This window comes from Mustela nivalis (genome assembly GCF_964662115.1).
Source record: "Mustela nivalis genome assembly, chromosome: 10".
In the NCBI taxonomy this organism is placed as follows: domain Eukaryota; kingdom Metazoa; phylum Chordata; class Mammalia; order Carnivora; family Mustelidae; genus Mustela; species Mustela nivalis.
The window spans coordinates 89356374-89371350 of record NC_139029.1 but is presented as its reverse complement, the minus strand read 5'-3'; the positions used below and the strand labels follow the sequence as shown (position 1 = coordinate 89371350).

The following is a 14977-nucleotide window of genomic DNA, read 5'->3' as shown; positions in this document are numbered from 1 at the left end:
CCTTCTCTTTATTCTTTAGGACTTGGCACAATATGTGAATGAAGTGAAAAGAGATAATGAGACCCTTCGTGAAATTAAACAGTTTCAGCTTTCTATAGAAAATCTGGTATGTAATTATCCTGCTATCCAGCTTCCCTAACTCATAAATCAGAGGACATTCTACAAGTTGTTTTTGAAGAAAAGATAGTTTACCTTGAAGTTTCTGCTGTTGTAGGTTTTTTCCCCTGGTTTTTGTTTGGCAGCACCCACATAGCTCTCTCATGGCACCGGTGAAATGTGTGTCATTGTCTAAGGACTTTCTGCCTTTGCTTATCCCTCCCTCTTTAATCACACTATGCTTCTTCCCTTGGCTGTACAAGTTCAAACATTGGAGTTTTGGGGGTTTTTTTCCTTTTTCTTTTCTTTTGTTTACCCCCACACATACTCATGGCTGATTCCTGTTAATCTATTCATTTTATATATTTACTGGGTGACTCCTGGGTGCCAGACATTTTCTTTGGGACCAGGGTTATAACTGTGAACGGCAGGGTCTCATGGCTGAGGAGGCAGAAAAAGACGTTTAAAAATGCTCTACTGAGATCCATGCTGTGAACAGGGCGAGGGAACAGAGTATACTAAGGAGAGGCTTCATTTAGATGAGATGGTGAGAAAAAGTCCTTCTGAGTCATTTGCCTCTTGAACCTGAGGCATAAGAAGAAACCAGTGGTGCAGAGATCTGGGGGAGAGGAATCCAGACAGAAGCCATAGCAAATGAAATGCCCGAAGATGGGCTGGAACCTGGAGTGTTTTAGAGGTTGAAAGGCAAGAGTGTTTGGGTGAGTGAGGGGCTCTAAGTTGGGAGAGTGGTGAGTGGGAGGACTAGTTTCAAAAAAGAGCTGGTGGAGGCCCGGATGGAGCTATGGGCAGTGAAAATAGAGATACAGCTATGAAGGAAAGACTATTCTCTTGGTGGAGCAATTTTGTTGCTGCTTTCTCGGAAACATCTTTTCACGTGTATGGTCACGTCCCCCTTTCAGGACCTCATCTGCCACCTTTCCCGTCACAGGAGCCTCCAGCCTTTCCTTCACATCGTTGCACTCCCAGATGGTGGACTTCTCGATTCTGTCTCTTTCCCAACCTTGTCAGTATTGCCGTTGCCTTCAGGATTCAGGCAACATTCCTTAGCATGGTATTTAAAGCCCTCAGTGATCTGGGCTTCAACTACTTTCCTGAACTCATCCAGCCAGTACCTGCCCACATACTTTGCTTTGCAGCTCTCCTGCTGTGTTGTAAGGTCTCTAATTGGCCGTACATTTTTATCATTCTGCCTTTGATGATAATGGAGTCAAACCCTAGGATGTCTTCCCATTATTTCCTATCAGATTCCTTCAAGATCCAACTAAAATAATTCTTTCCCTTATCTCCCATTGTTACTTTCTCTTTGTAAATCCATAGCATATTGCCTGGATAGTTGTTTAGCAGTGTGTGTGTGTGTGTGTGTGTGTGTGTATAATATATATGACATTTACCATTTTTGAATGTACAGTTTTGTGATGTTAAATACATTCATGTTGTTGGGCAGCCATCACCACTGTCCATCTCCAGAACTCTCTTCATCTTGTGAAACTGAAGCCCTGTACCCATTAAATACTAACTCTGTTCTCCCCTCCTCCCAGCCCCCTGGCAGCCACCAGGGTTGGTGGTTGGAAATTCACCAGACTTTCTGTCTTTGTGAATTTGACTACTCTAGGTCCCTCATGCAGGTGGAAGCATGTATTATTTGTCCTTTTGTAACTGGCATACTTTATTTAGCATAATGTCTTCAGTATTCACCCTTGTTGTAGCATGTATCCGAATTTCATTTTGTTTTTTAAAGAATTTTTTTTTGAGGCTTTAAAATATAGCATTGCTTATACTCCACATTTTGATTATCCATTCAGCTGTCTATGGACACTTCGATTTCCTCCCTCTTTGGCTGTTGTGAATGATGCTGCTGTGAACACTGGTGTGCACATATATGCTCAAGTACCTGCTTTCACTTCTTTTGGATATATACCCAGAAGTAGAATTGCTGGATTATATGGTAATTCTAGGTTTAATTTTTTGAGGGCTAGCCATACTGTTTTCTACAGTGACTGCCCCATTTTATGTTCCTGCCAGCAATGCACAGGAATTCCAGTATCTCCACATCCTTGCCAACACTTGTTCTTTCCTTTTCTTCTTTTTTCTTTTTTAAAAAAATAATATCCATCCAAATGGGTACAAAGTAGCATCTTATTATGGTTTTGGCTTTGTATTTCCCTAATGACTAGAGATACTGAGTATCTTTTCATATGCTTTTTGGCCATTTATATATCTTTCTAGAGAAATGTCTCTTCAAGTCCTTTGCCTATTTTTGAGTCATGTTTGCTTATTTTTTGTTTTTGTTGAGTTATAAGAATTCTTTATATATTCTGGATATCCATTTTTGTCACACATTTTGTTGGCAAGTATTGTCTGCCATTCTTTTCACTCTGTTGATATTTTCCTTTGCACAAAACATTCAGTTTTGATGAATTTCAGCTTACTGGTCTTTTGTGGATAGTGCTTTCCACTAGTGGTATAGTATAGTGGCATATCAAAGAAATCATTGCAAAATCCAATGTCATAAAACTTTCCCCCTGAGTTTTCATCTAAGAGTCTTATATATTTGGTTTTTTGATCAGTGTGTTATACTGTTTAAGGTAAGTGTCCAATTTCATTCTTCTGCCTGTGCATATCCAGTGTCACCAGAATCTTTTGTTGTAAAAGCTGTTCTATCCTCATTGAATGATCTTGGTACTGTTTTCAAAAATCCTTTGACCAGATATATATGACGGCATATTTCCAGGTATTCTGTTTCATTGGCCTAGAAGTTTATCTTTTTTTTTTTTAAATATTTTTATTTATTTATTTGAGAGACAGTGAGAGAGAGCATGAGAGGCGAGAAGGTCAGAGGGAGAAGCAGACTCCCCATGGAGCTGGGAGCCCGATGTGGGACTCGATCCCGGGACTCCGGGACCATGACCTGAGCTAAAGGCGGTTGCTTAACCAACTGAGCCACCCAGGTGCCCCTAGAAGTTTATCTTTATGCAAGTGCCACTCTGTTTTGATTACCATAGTTTTGTAATAAGGTTTGAAATCAGGAAGACTAACACCGCAACTTTGTTCTTTTTCAATATTGTTTTGACTATTAAGAGTCCCTTTAGATTCCACATGAATTTTATGATGGAGTTTTCTATTTTCTGCAGAATACATAATGGGGACTTTGTTAGGGAATATCTATTTTTATATTTTCTTGCAGCACAATTAATTACATATCTGCTTTCTCTATTAGAATATAATCTCCCAGATGTTAGTGATAATTTTCAGTCAGTTTTTTTTTTCTCCTTAGCACCTTTTACAGTAGGTTTTCATAAATACTTACTTTTTTTATTGTCTGCCTCTGGGGAATTGGTTCATTATGTTTAATCATTAAGTCATACTTTTTGTTCTTGAGATCTTAGCTCAAGGAAGCTATCCTTGGCTTTCTAGAACAAATGAAGCCCCTAGCAATGCATGTTTCCTGTACTCTTTCTTCTAATTACATACTTCTGTGAATATTTTCCCCCCACTGGGCAGGGGAAAACTTTGCCCTGTATCTACTACCGTGTCTGGCACAAAATGGGTGCTCCCTAAGTATTAGTTGCTATAACTTTGTTGTGATTTAAATTCTTCTAGTTAATTCTTGCTTTTGGTAGCTAACTTCCCTATTAAGTTATGAGTAAAATTAATTAATGTCCTCAGTATACCTCCAAGGCCCAAGGACAGACTGGTTTTGAAAGTGAACCATATAGACCTGAGCGTTTTAGACTAAGTGTGCTAAAAATGTAAAATGATAAAACTTGTAGTGTGATAAGGTAGCTGTTCCTAGCAAATATCCTCGCTAATATTTATTTCTGTTTTTACATGATTACAAAAAGTTGAGACATGTGAATTTTATATTTCAGAACCAACCGGTTTTGCTTTTTGGACGACCTCAGGGAGATGGTGAAATTCGAATAACTACTCTAGACAAGCACACGAAACAAGAAAGGTGAGAAAAGAGGAGCAATACTTATTTTCAGAATAAGTGGTTAGTATCAGAAGATTGAGAAAACAATTCTAGGACAAAGGGAAGCAGAGGAAGAAAAACAAGGGGACAGACCAACCTATGGTTTTTCTACAATTTTCTCATAAATATGTTAGAGAAAAATACCTGTGTTTTGGTATCTGTTGATTTGTCTAAGTTCTTAAGAGGGATATTACAAATATCACTTTGGCTGAGGTTCAAAGGGACACACTGAAATGAGAATAGAGCTACAGTAATAGACAACAGAATTGTTTGATTTCTTTTTTTGGTATACATTTGAAAACAACTAAAAATATGAAGCGCTCTAAGAAATTGGTCTAAGTGGGGACCATTTCATGATATTTTCTTGAGGGAAGTTCAGGTTAGTGAGCTTGGCCTGGTATCCCAAATTATAGACATAGGGTTGCTAAACTTGTTTGGTTGGTTAAAATGGCCATTTCTGGAACTTTTGGAAAGAGAAAGTCAGCCAGCAGGGGGCAGTGTCAGCTCTTGCTTCCAACTTGATACCCAGGTGCTACAGGTAGCTCCAAGGAGACCTATCCTTTTTCAGCCTCTCCAGGAAAATAGTCTTTGAAAGTGATGCAAGTATTAGAGCTATGTAAATGTATCGTTTTCATTATCATTATTTTTAAATGTATGCATGTTAATTCCTGAGAATTTTCTAAAAGATGAAAATATTGATATGGGGTGATAGGATTACAAGTTTGTTTTTTCTCCCCCAATTACATTGTCATTAAAAATTAAGAGAAGCATCAATACAAAAATATAACCATAATTTTTCTAGTTTGCATTTTGCTCATATGCTGCTTGGTTTGTGTTTCCAGTGGTCCATGAAATCATGAGGAGCAACATAGAGGGTGAAAGTGTGGGTTCCACAGTCAGATCTGGTGTGAACCTTGCTCTGTCCTTCACTAGCTGTGCGACCTTGAGCAAATTATTTAACTTCTCTAATCCTGTTTCCTCCCCAGTAAAATGAAGATGAAAATGATATCTCAGCATGTGGTCCTGAGGATTTAAATTAAGTGAGTCATCTTTGTGAAAGGGACAGACACCTCCCTACACATTCTGGCCCACTCCTCAAAATATCAGAAGTTCACTACTCTTATCATTAGTATTCTGTAAATGGCTAGTTTTTAAACGGGGGAAAAAATTGCTCCTGGACACTTTGTGGCTTTCTCAGTTGTTCCTGAGCAACTCTGAATGTATATATTCATACTATAATTTTGTGTATTTTTAAAATGAAACTAAGGTAAAGTAAGGCCATTCATCCCGTCAAGGGTAGTGCCAGGGTATGCACAGTTCATTCTTTTCCATAAGCAACACTGCCTTGGTCTTTAACTTAAAGAAACAATGTTTGGTTGGTTTACTTAAATTTTACCAAGGAAAAGTTAACGTACATTCTTCCAAACCATTTTAACTCTCTCTCTCTCTCATTCTCTCAGGCATATCTTCTTATTTGATTTGGCAGTGATTGTATGTAAAAGGAAAGGCGATAACTATGAAATGAAGGAAATAATAGATCTTCAGCAGTACAAAATAGCCAACAATCCTACAACTGATAAAGAAAATAAAAAGGTGAATCTTTGAAAATTAATTACCATAATTTACTCATGACTTTGACCATTCAAGGAGAGGATACTAATGCATTAATATGAGAGGGCTTATCAGTGCAGGTGATTTTTCTTTCTAGAGATTGAGGAGGAGCAGGCCTCTGTGAGACATAATTGGACAGTGTCACAACTGACAGTGATCATCTCTAAAGCCTTAATGGTCAAGTAAAATGCATTTGGCATAAGAACTGTTACAGAGATAAAGCTGACTATAAAAGTCTGATTGTTCACAGTTCATATGCTGATAATGTTATGAGCGGTTTGTGGGTGACTGTGGTGGTGTTTTAGTTAATTTGGAAGCATGATGTTATCGCTGAAGGATACATATTAACCTGAGGAATATTACTTTCAACAGTGGTCTTATGGCTTCTACCTCATCCATACCCAGGGACAAAATGGATTAGAATTTTATTGCAAAACAAAAGATTTAAAGAAAAAATGGCTGGAACAGTTTGAAATGGCTTTGTGAGTATTTCTACCTTTAAAAGTGTTTTTTCTACTACTTAAAAATCTCTTACAAGTAATGAATTGTCAATAAATGTACTCCAGCCCTTGTAGCGTGTATATGGAGACTGTGGAAACACTTTGAGCATGATTGCTACTTGGCTGGTCAGCTTGATAACTTTGGTCTCCTATGAGAGGCTTTGGCGAATTTCTTCAAGAAAAAGAAAGAGGGCACTCTAACATTCTGTTTGACTTTCTTCTCTTGGGCATATTTTAATTCTTAAGCTTTCTGCAGCCTGTGAAAATATTAACAATTCTGATGATAAACTTTTGATATACTGACCGTATTTTATATAGATCTTTAAAGCAGAAGTGGTCGCAAACACACACATTCATATTTGCACATATTTTATTTTTCATTGAAAAATTCATTTCTTCCCCTCATTTGATTTTTTTTTGGACTCATTTGTTGTTTGAGTCCTAGATAAATTACCTGGTGTTTTCAATGAATGTTTTAAGGTCTTGAGTTCTTTCCGTGTTCTTTCCTTTTATGAAAGTGGAAGCTCAAGGAAGAGGTGGGAAATAAGTTAGACCTGTTTCAAAAGGAATGGCATAAAGAGATGTAATTACACAAAAACACGTTATTATAGGGGTTTCTTTTTGGTTTTGATGTTTTGGATTAAAAGGTGCATAGTGACCTTGTTACAAAAACATTAAGGTGACCCTGAAATTGAAACTGTTAGCAAAAAGTGAAATTCGGGGTAGGGAGCGGGTGGGGGGTGGGTGGGGAGAAAAGCACTTTGGATTTGCCTCATTTGTATTCTAGCACTGTTTACCATTTGTGGACAAATTCTATCGGGCTCTTGTTCCTTCTTTTGCTTTAAGAAATGCTCATGTTAATATGGGGATAAGATTAGAATGTTTTATTGTAGTTCCGAATTGAGAAAAACAGATTTTCTTGAGATTATTTTATCTAACATTTTGAGAGCAGTGATGGTGCTGCTAAGATGTTTGTAAGCTCATAGAACAATTCTAGATTTGTCAGTAACCACGGTCATGAGTTGGCTGCATGGTCTTAGCTAAGTTCATTATCTCTCAGAGCCCTGGTTTCCTCCTCTATAAAATAAGGATGATACTGTTTTGGATTTCAGTGATATGTTTCAGGCTGAGTGCTAGCCACATGGCACACCAGCAGTCATATGGTATTGAACAATAATGATATCTATTGTTATCACTATTATTAATATTGTTTTGTATTTAGGATCTTAATCTATACCCATGAGGACTTGTAAAACCAGAAGGCACCATCCCAGTATACATCGTGGGGCTAATACTGTATTGTTCTTGATTATAGGGGTAAAGCCAAAGAGATTAGTAGTTGTATGCATGGATGCTGTGGCTCTGCTGTAGGTCCCCTTGGCTGGGGCCTGAATAAGGAAGTTGGTGGCCTCTGCCTAGTCTCTCACAGATTGTGGGCTCCATCATAAACCAAGCGTGTTATTTTAAGGAGGTTTTCAAGTGGTGACTTGTCTACTTGGGGTTGGTGACAATGGGCACAGGCAGAGCTGATCTCAAGCCTTTGCTCTTGTGAGAATGATGCTAGGCTAGTATTTACTTCTGGGTTCTTTTTTGCTATATAATCTTTGGATGAATGAAAACGCTTCTGCAGAGGAGGGAAGGTAAATTTCTTGTCTGGAGCAGGCAGCTCTCCTTGGACTGTACGATAGGCAGACCAGTTAACATTTTGTTCAGTTGCCATAAATCAAGGAACTTAACTGGATACAAGAGATTTTACAGTATGGATGCTTTTATCTCTTTTGTGAAAAAGGATCTGGGGTAGATGAAGGGTGGTTTGGTGGCTCACTGAAGTATCCTCAGGGATCCAGACTCAGGGCTTCTGCTCTTCACGATAAGCATTTGGCTTCTGTGCTCAGGGTTGGTCACTTTGTTGTCCAAGATAGCTGCGGGAGCTCCAGTTATAAAATCTTCATTCTAGGCAGCTGAAGGAGACTCCTTTGGTTTAAGGATCCCTTGTAAATATGCCACAAACTTATGTTACTAATACTGACTAGAATTTAGCTGTATGGCCACATCTGTCAAGGGAGCCTAGGAAACCTATATCATCTTTATTTCAGGCAGGATTGCGCCTAGCTGGGAATCAAGGTTCTCTTATGGAAAAAAAGGAGAGACTTGTAGACAACTACCTGTCACTGCTTTATAGTTATATACCTATGGGAGGCTGGATAGATAGAAATTGTCCCACCATAAGAAAGACGGCTGTACCATGCCCAGGGAAACTGGGATTCTTAACTTTGAGCATTTTCCAGGCACCTCACCAATATAATTAAACCTCCAAGTGGCTGTTTGTATTTCAGAATTCCATTGACTGCCCATGCAGATGGTGAGAGGGTGGAAGTACCTTTTTTGAGAATTGCCAGAGTCGAAGTGGAGGGCTTCTATAAGCAGGGATGATGCCAATTATGGCAAAGTAAAATTAGTCAGGATTTTACTCAGGCATCAGAATATGCCATTATTTTATTTTGTCCCCTCTTTTTTGAAGCTCATTATGCAGGAAAGCCCTGCTTCCTGCTCTATAAGCAGCTCTTGCTTGTCTTGTGCTCAGGAGAATAAAATAACCTAGGTTATGTCCTGAAGCTTAGGACGACGTTACCTATGGTCCAAATTTTGCCATTTTATCTATTAAAGTTCGAGTACTGTCCTTCTCTAAGCCATGGGGAATAAAAGAAAACTAGGAAAATGGGCTGCATTCATGTCAGCCCATGAAAACCTTTGGATACCTCCTCAAGCCGGCTGCTACCAGTCCCTTTAGCATTAACATTGGACACCCAGGTCCTCTTAGAGCATTCTGGAGTGTTGCTTTAAGGAACTCAGGACGGAAAGGGAGGCATCAGGAGGAGTGTGGTGGGGAATCAAGGGAGGTGATATTTTAAGACTGATGAAGTGCTTGCCAGTTCTATTTACAGAAGATGGCTGTTCTGTTGTTTATAGGATGATTGGATCGTTTTTATTTTTTAAAAAAGTTGCATATCACCTTTAAGATGTTTAAAATACCACTTTTAATTTAGAACGTTAAAAAAGACCATAGAAAAGCATGAATACCAATAAACAGTAAGTATCCAGTAAACGCATATCATCTCCCTAGAGGTGACCTAAATCTCAGCCTGTGTCTTTCTCAGACATATCCCATCCCTGCTCAGTAGTCATGTTCTCTGACCTTCTTTGGCAGTAACCACTTTCAGCATTTAGAATATTCAGTGAACCACATCAGTACTTGGCAAACCTCCATAAGAAAGGATGAACAAAGAAAAAAGCAGCAGTGACCCACTTGGATAGGGCAGGGAGAAAAATGTTTTTTTCTTTTTCTCCTGTGAGAAGAAGTGGTAGCAGGACGGATTGTTCTTGAGGTTGTTGGAACAGTCATGGAACCAAAGAAATTTGGGAGCCGTAGTTCTGGGGGACCCCCACTCTGAAGAATGTATTTCAACCCTTAAGAGACTGATGTAGATACATTGTTTATTCTTATTTATTTCCAAAAGGGCTTTTGTCACCGTCTCTCCCAATTCCATTTAGTTCTCTGTGAAATAAGATGGCAAATATTTTTAATAGCTTAAGCTAGTTTTCATAATGATATAGGAGAATATGGATGTGAGTGCCTATAGCAATGTTCAAAATCTTGTCAGGAAGCTTCTGGGTATGTTTTCCCCCAATCCCTTATATCCAGTGTGTTTTTATGAATTCTCCTTTTAGATTTAAATTGATAAATATTGTCATACCCATTTTATAGCTCAGGAAACTAATGATTACAGCAGTGTTTCAGCAAACTTATACAACTTCAGTGTTGTATAATTTACAGTGGAGTTCAGGATCTCAGGTCACAGCAATTTCTTTACCCCAAGGTGCTAAAATAAACAACTGGACTGAAATCCTGTTATCTACAACTTGAGTCAGGTTTCCTTTTCTTTCTTTTTTTTTTTTTTAAAGATTTTTTTTTTTTATTTATCTGACAGAGATCACAAGTAGGCAGAGAGGCAAGCAGAGAGAGAGGAGGAAGCAGGCTCCCTGCATAGCAGAGAGCCCGATGTGGGGCTCGATCCCAGGACCCTGGGATCATGACCTGAGCCGAAGGCAGAGGCTTAAACCACTGAGCCACCCAGGTGCCCCAGGTTTCCTTTTCTGCTCCTCTCATCTCCACCACTATAACTAGGACCTAGAGGATCAGGCAGTTTTTTAAAATGTTCCAGAAACAAGTCAACGTTGGGTAAAATATGAAACAAATAAATTGAATAATAGACAAGGAAGGCTTTTTAAAGAAGGAGAGTGAGAAAGAAAAAGTAAAATGGGGGAGGGGAGTATTGCAAATGGTAAAAAGTGGTAGATTCTGAACCAGCCTCCATAGTGTTTACTGAAGGAAACTGAAAGGTTCCTTTGCCTGGAATTTATTCTGACCAACTTGATCCAATTCTTTTTTTTTTTTTTTTTAATTTTATTTATTTATTTGACAGAGATTACAAGTAGGCAGAGAGGCAGTCAGAGAGAGGAGGAAGCAGGCTCCCTGCTGAGCAGAGTGCCCGATGCGGAGCTCGATCCCAAGACCCTGGGATCATGACCTGAGCTGAAGGCAGAGGCTTTAACCCACTGAGCCACCCAGGCGCCCCCCGACTTGATCCAGTTCTTTAAGTTCTAACAATTTATATTAATCCCTTGAATAAAGAAGGTTCCTTGAAAGATGCATTGCCATATTCCCACTATCTAAGAATCCTTCACTGTGTACCATATGCACCGTGCTACGTGGTTTTCCTAAGAGGAGGAAGAACGTAGAAATAGTAATGTGTGCTCAAAGATTAGCCCAGGATATTTAGGGCTGGTTGCCAAATTAGCAATTTGTTGCTAATTGTTAAATGCTAAGACTGTGGTTGTGGAGAGAAGGGTATATAGAAATTACAGAGCCAAGAAGGGACTCTAGGACCAGATGTCATTGTCATGTTGGACATCTAGAAGGGCAGCCCCTAGCTTTGTCTCCCACGGTGAACCCCTGAAAAGGCTCTCCAGATAGGGTGGGGCAGGGGGGCAGGAATCTAGCCATTAAACTCCACAAATCTCATTTGACCAGAGTCACACTGTTTCTAATTTATTCCCCACTTACTTCCAGAAGGAATTTGAGGTCACTCACCATAAAAAGCACACATGCCACAGAATTAAAAATAAAAATTTAAATAATCAGAGGTCAAACAGAACAATGTTTCAAAGTATTCTCCTCACACTTGGGATCTACTAGACAAGAATAGTTTCCTGAAATCTACCTTCTGTAGTTTGTATTATAAAAGCAGTGAGTATGTTGTTCACATTTTAAATATGAAATTATATTTTATCAAACATAATTTAAAAAAACACAAGATTTGTTTTAATCTAAAGACATTGCTCAGATATTTTGACTACCAGAGAGATAATTACCGGAGGAAATTACATTCATTCTACAAGTACTTACTGAGCACTTGCCTTCTTACCAGATATTATTGGAAGCCCTGGGCATGTAACAAAGAGGGAGCTATTGCAATTGAATTTAATACTGTAATTTATAAATATAATTTTTAGCTAATATATACTGGATTGAATTTAAAGACTGTACTCTTGGATATTTCTAGCCAAATAACATCTTCCTCCCAGTCCCATTTGCTCAAGTGTAAACAGAAGGAAGCCCGAGAAGTACCTTTCTCCCTCTACCTGTGGACATTTTCTCCCCAGTCTCTGCAGAGACTGACCACTTGCTTGGAATTTTCGTGTTCCCCTCCTTGGTTTAAGCCTTTCACATGTCTAATTACCTTCTGTCCCTCTTCCCCACTCCTTACCAGTACACACTTCAGGAAGCATCCACAGTGATCCACCTGTGGCCCGCCCTTCTTAAAACCCTTTGTTGGCTATTTGTTGCCCTTGGTATAATCTCAAAATTCTTGTCAGGACCTAAAGGCCCTCCCTGATTTTATCTGCCCTTCTTCCCAGCTACATCTCATAGTAGCTTTCCCTGGGCTCATTTTGGTGTGGTTAGATTGAGTGGATTTCAGTTCTTGGGGAATGCACAGGCCCTCAGACAACCGCCTTAGAGGCTTCCCTAACCAGGATGGTCTTTCCTTCTGTTCTTTATCCTATAGACCTTGGCTTAAAATGTTGCTTTCTGAGAGAGACAGTTCTTGACCATTATGCTAAATCAGTAACCCTACCCCCGCCCCCCAGTATTCTCTCACAATTGTAATTATATGACCCGGCAAAAATTACCCAAGTGTGGTATTTATAGCCTTCCCTGCATCCGCCTGCTCCCTGCTTATTAAAGCAGATCTATTACGTGCCAGCCCAATTTCACCTATCCTTTCTCCTCCTAAAGAATAGAGATTCCTTCTTGCTTACTGAGAGAGAAGCTGAATTGAACTCTGTGGCTAATGCTGGGAGAAAGGAAAAAAGAAAGCTTCATGGTTCTGGAAATGGAAAGAAAATTTGGGGTTTTGTTGTGAATGAGGCTCTGGAATAGCGGTGGGGTTTGAGGAATTTGGAAAGGGGAAAAGCACCTTTTGAAATATGTATCTGTGGATTCTGAATTATATTCCCTCTTATGTCCTTTGAAATGTTAGATAGAGAATGCAATTGCTTTTTGGTTATTTTGGCTTCTTTATGTGTACTTTCAAGGGTCCAAGGCCAAACTGCCTGGGCCTTTGGGTTGATGGGGCTGCCATTGGCTCTACCTGTCCATTTCATGGCTGTTTCTCCCCTGAGCTAAGAACACCGTGATGGCCGGCATCTTGTCAGTGGTGTTCACATGCATGAGGAGTCCCGAGCACAACTCATGTGTTGTGGAACAACTCCACACAGTGGAAAATCCCATATTTATTGTAAATCTGAAATTTTACTCAAGTTTTCTGATAACAGGGTAATATAAAATCAACAACAACAACAAAGACCTGATGGCTTAAGGATTCCTAGGGTTGGACAAAATGTAACAGCCCTTGAGAGAAAGAAACTTTTTCTAGTATAATAAGTAGGCTTTATAATTTGCATCCTTAGGTAGGAGACACTGAAAAACACATTTTCCACTAGCAGCATGAGATTTTTTGAAGTTCTAGAAGTTGATGTTACATAAAATTATGTTTTCCTTAAACTAGCCTTCAAAAAATAAGTTTGCAATTTCTTTGAATGCATTTTTGTAGCCACCCAACTTGATGTTTCCAGGTTGTTTCTTTTTGTTTTTCCATATATGTTTCTTATTGGTAGACTGACTTAATGCTTGGATGGAACTTATAGAACCAACCAGGATATGGATAATGTCCTCATTACCTAGACTCTTTCACATAATGCTGACCTAATCTATAATTTTGCTGAAACCTGCAGAACAACATGCAATTCACATGCTATCGGGACCTGCTTGCTTCTGGGAGCTATGGGCAGAACTCGGCCCAAACTCTAGTTCCAGAGTCTGAGGTGCTCAAAGCCCACCTATTTCCTCACATTTCTCTCTGTCTCAATTCCTGACCCAGAAGAAATACAGTCATGGCCTAGATTTTGTGATAGTGATGGGTGGCACAAGAGAGGGGGTCATTTCATGCACCCGTTCCCTCTGCCATTCCATCAGTCTCCTTGACATCCTCAATGTGACTCTCTTCACTCTACGCTGCTCCCCACAGTGGGCCAGTATGCCTGGACTCACAGCTTTTCCTCTGGAGCCTGGCTAGTCAAGCCAGAGATAGCATATACCTTAGCCATCCTGGGATTTAGAGAAGTAAAGCTTGTTATGTTAGGTCAGTTCAAGATTAAGAAATCTGCTGAGTATCTTAAGAGGAGATGCTCTTTGCTATTGGTCGGTAAGGGATCCATGTTTTTAACAGAATATTAAAGTTTTGGCTGCAGATTTGACATGGCGTTCTACACATTGAAAAGACTGATTTTGCTTATATTTTTGCCTGCATGGAGATTCCTCCATCTCCATGAAGCTATGGAAGTCAGAGAATTCCATAGCAAGTCCAAACTCCTGCTACCACTACTCCTACTAGGACTGTTACTTCTTTCTCTTCTCTCTTCTTGCTCCTTTTCTTCATTAGGAGGTCTGTTTGGATCTTCTCAAATATACATACATGTAAGTAGCTTTTGAGACTCCAAATTTCTTTGTCTGGAACAGGGGCCAATGTACTTTTGTTGTAAGGGGCCAGAAAGTAAATATTTTAGGCTTTGTGGACCATATGGTCTCTGTCATAATTACTCAGTTCTATCATTGCAGTAATGACACAGCCATGGATAATAGACAAATGAACAAGTGCGGTGTGTTCCAATAAAACAGGTGGTGGGCCATATTTGGCTCATGAGCCGCAGTTTAGCAACCCCTGTGTTACAGCCCAGAGAAGATGATGTAGGCCTAGGGAAGTAGTGAGTATGTGCTACTGCTAAATGATCTCAGCTCTAACGGAACCGCCCTGTGGCCTTTTGGACTAGTGTGATTTTTTATTTTTATTCCTTTAAAAAAATTTTTTAGTAGCACTGATCCCTGCTTAGGTCATCCTGATGATTTAGCTACAGAATGTTCTCTGTTCCACCAAAACCAAAGAAAAGATACCTGGGTATATTATTTGTATTTGACATAACTTTGTACTGTCCAAACAAATGTCAAAAATATATGCCCAAAGAGCGAACTGCACCTATTCAGGTATCTGGTTTCATTAAGTTTTATTCTAAGGTTTATTAGAAAGGACCGTGAGGCCCAAAGAATCCAGGCCAATAGCAACATCACAGTAAGCTTTTCTTAATACTCAACCACATC

The 14977-nt window shown here is 39.4% G+C and overlaps 1 protein-coding gene across 4 annotated transcripts in view; it reads left to right on the top strand.

Annotated features, from left to right (window-relative positions):
• Positions 1–14977, top strand: part of VAV3 (vav guanine nucleotide exchange factor 3) — a 357610-nt gene that overhangs the window by 191052 nt on the left and 151581 nt on the right. For all 4 annotated transcript variants that reach the window (XM_082688262.1, XM_082688260.1, XM_082688261.1 and 1 more), the window contains 4 exons: positions 20–106; positions 3987–4072; positions 5551–5683; positions 6074–6183. In XM_082688262.1, coding sequence (XP_082544388.1) covers positions 20–106; positions 3987–4072; positions 5551–5683; positions 6074–6183 — 416 coding nt within the window. The remainder of the gene's footprint in view (positions 1–19; positions 107–3986; positions 4073–5550; positions 5684–6073; positions 6184–14977) is intronic.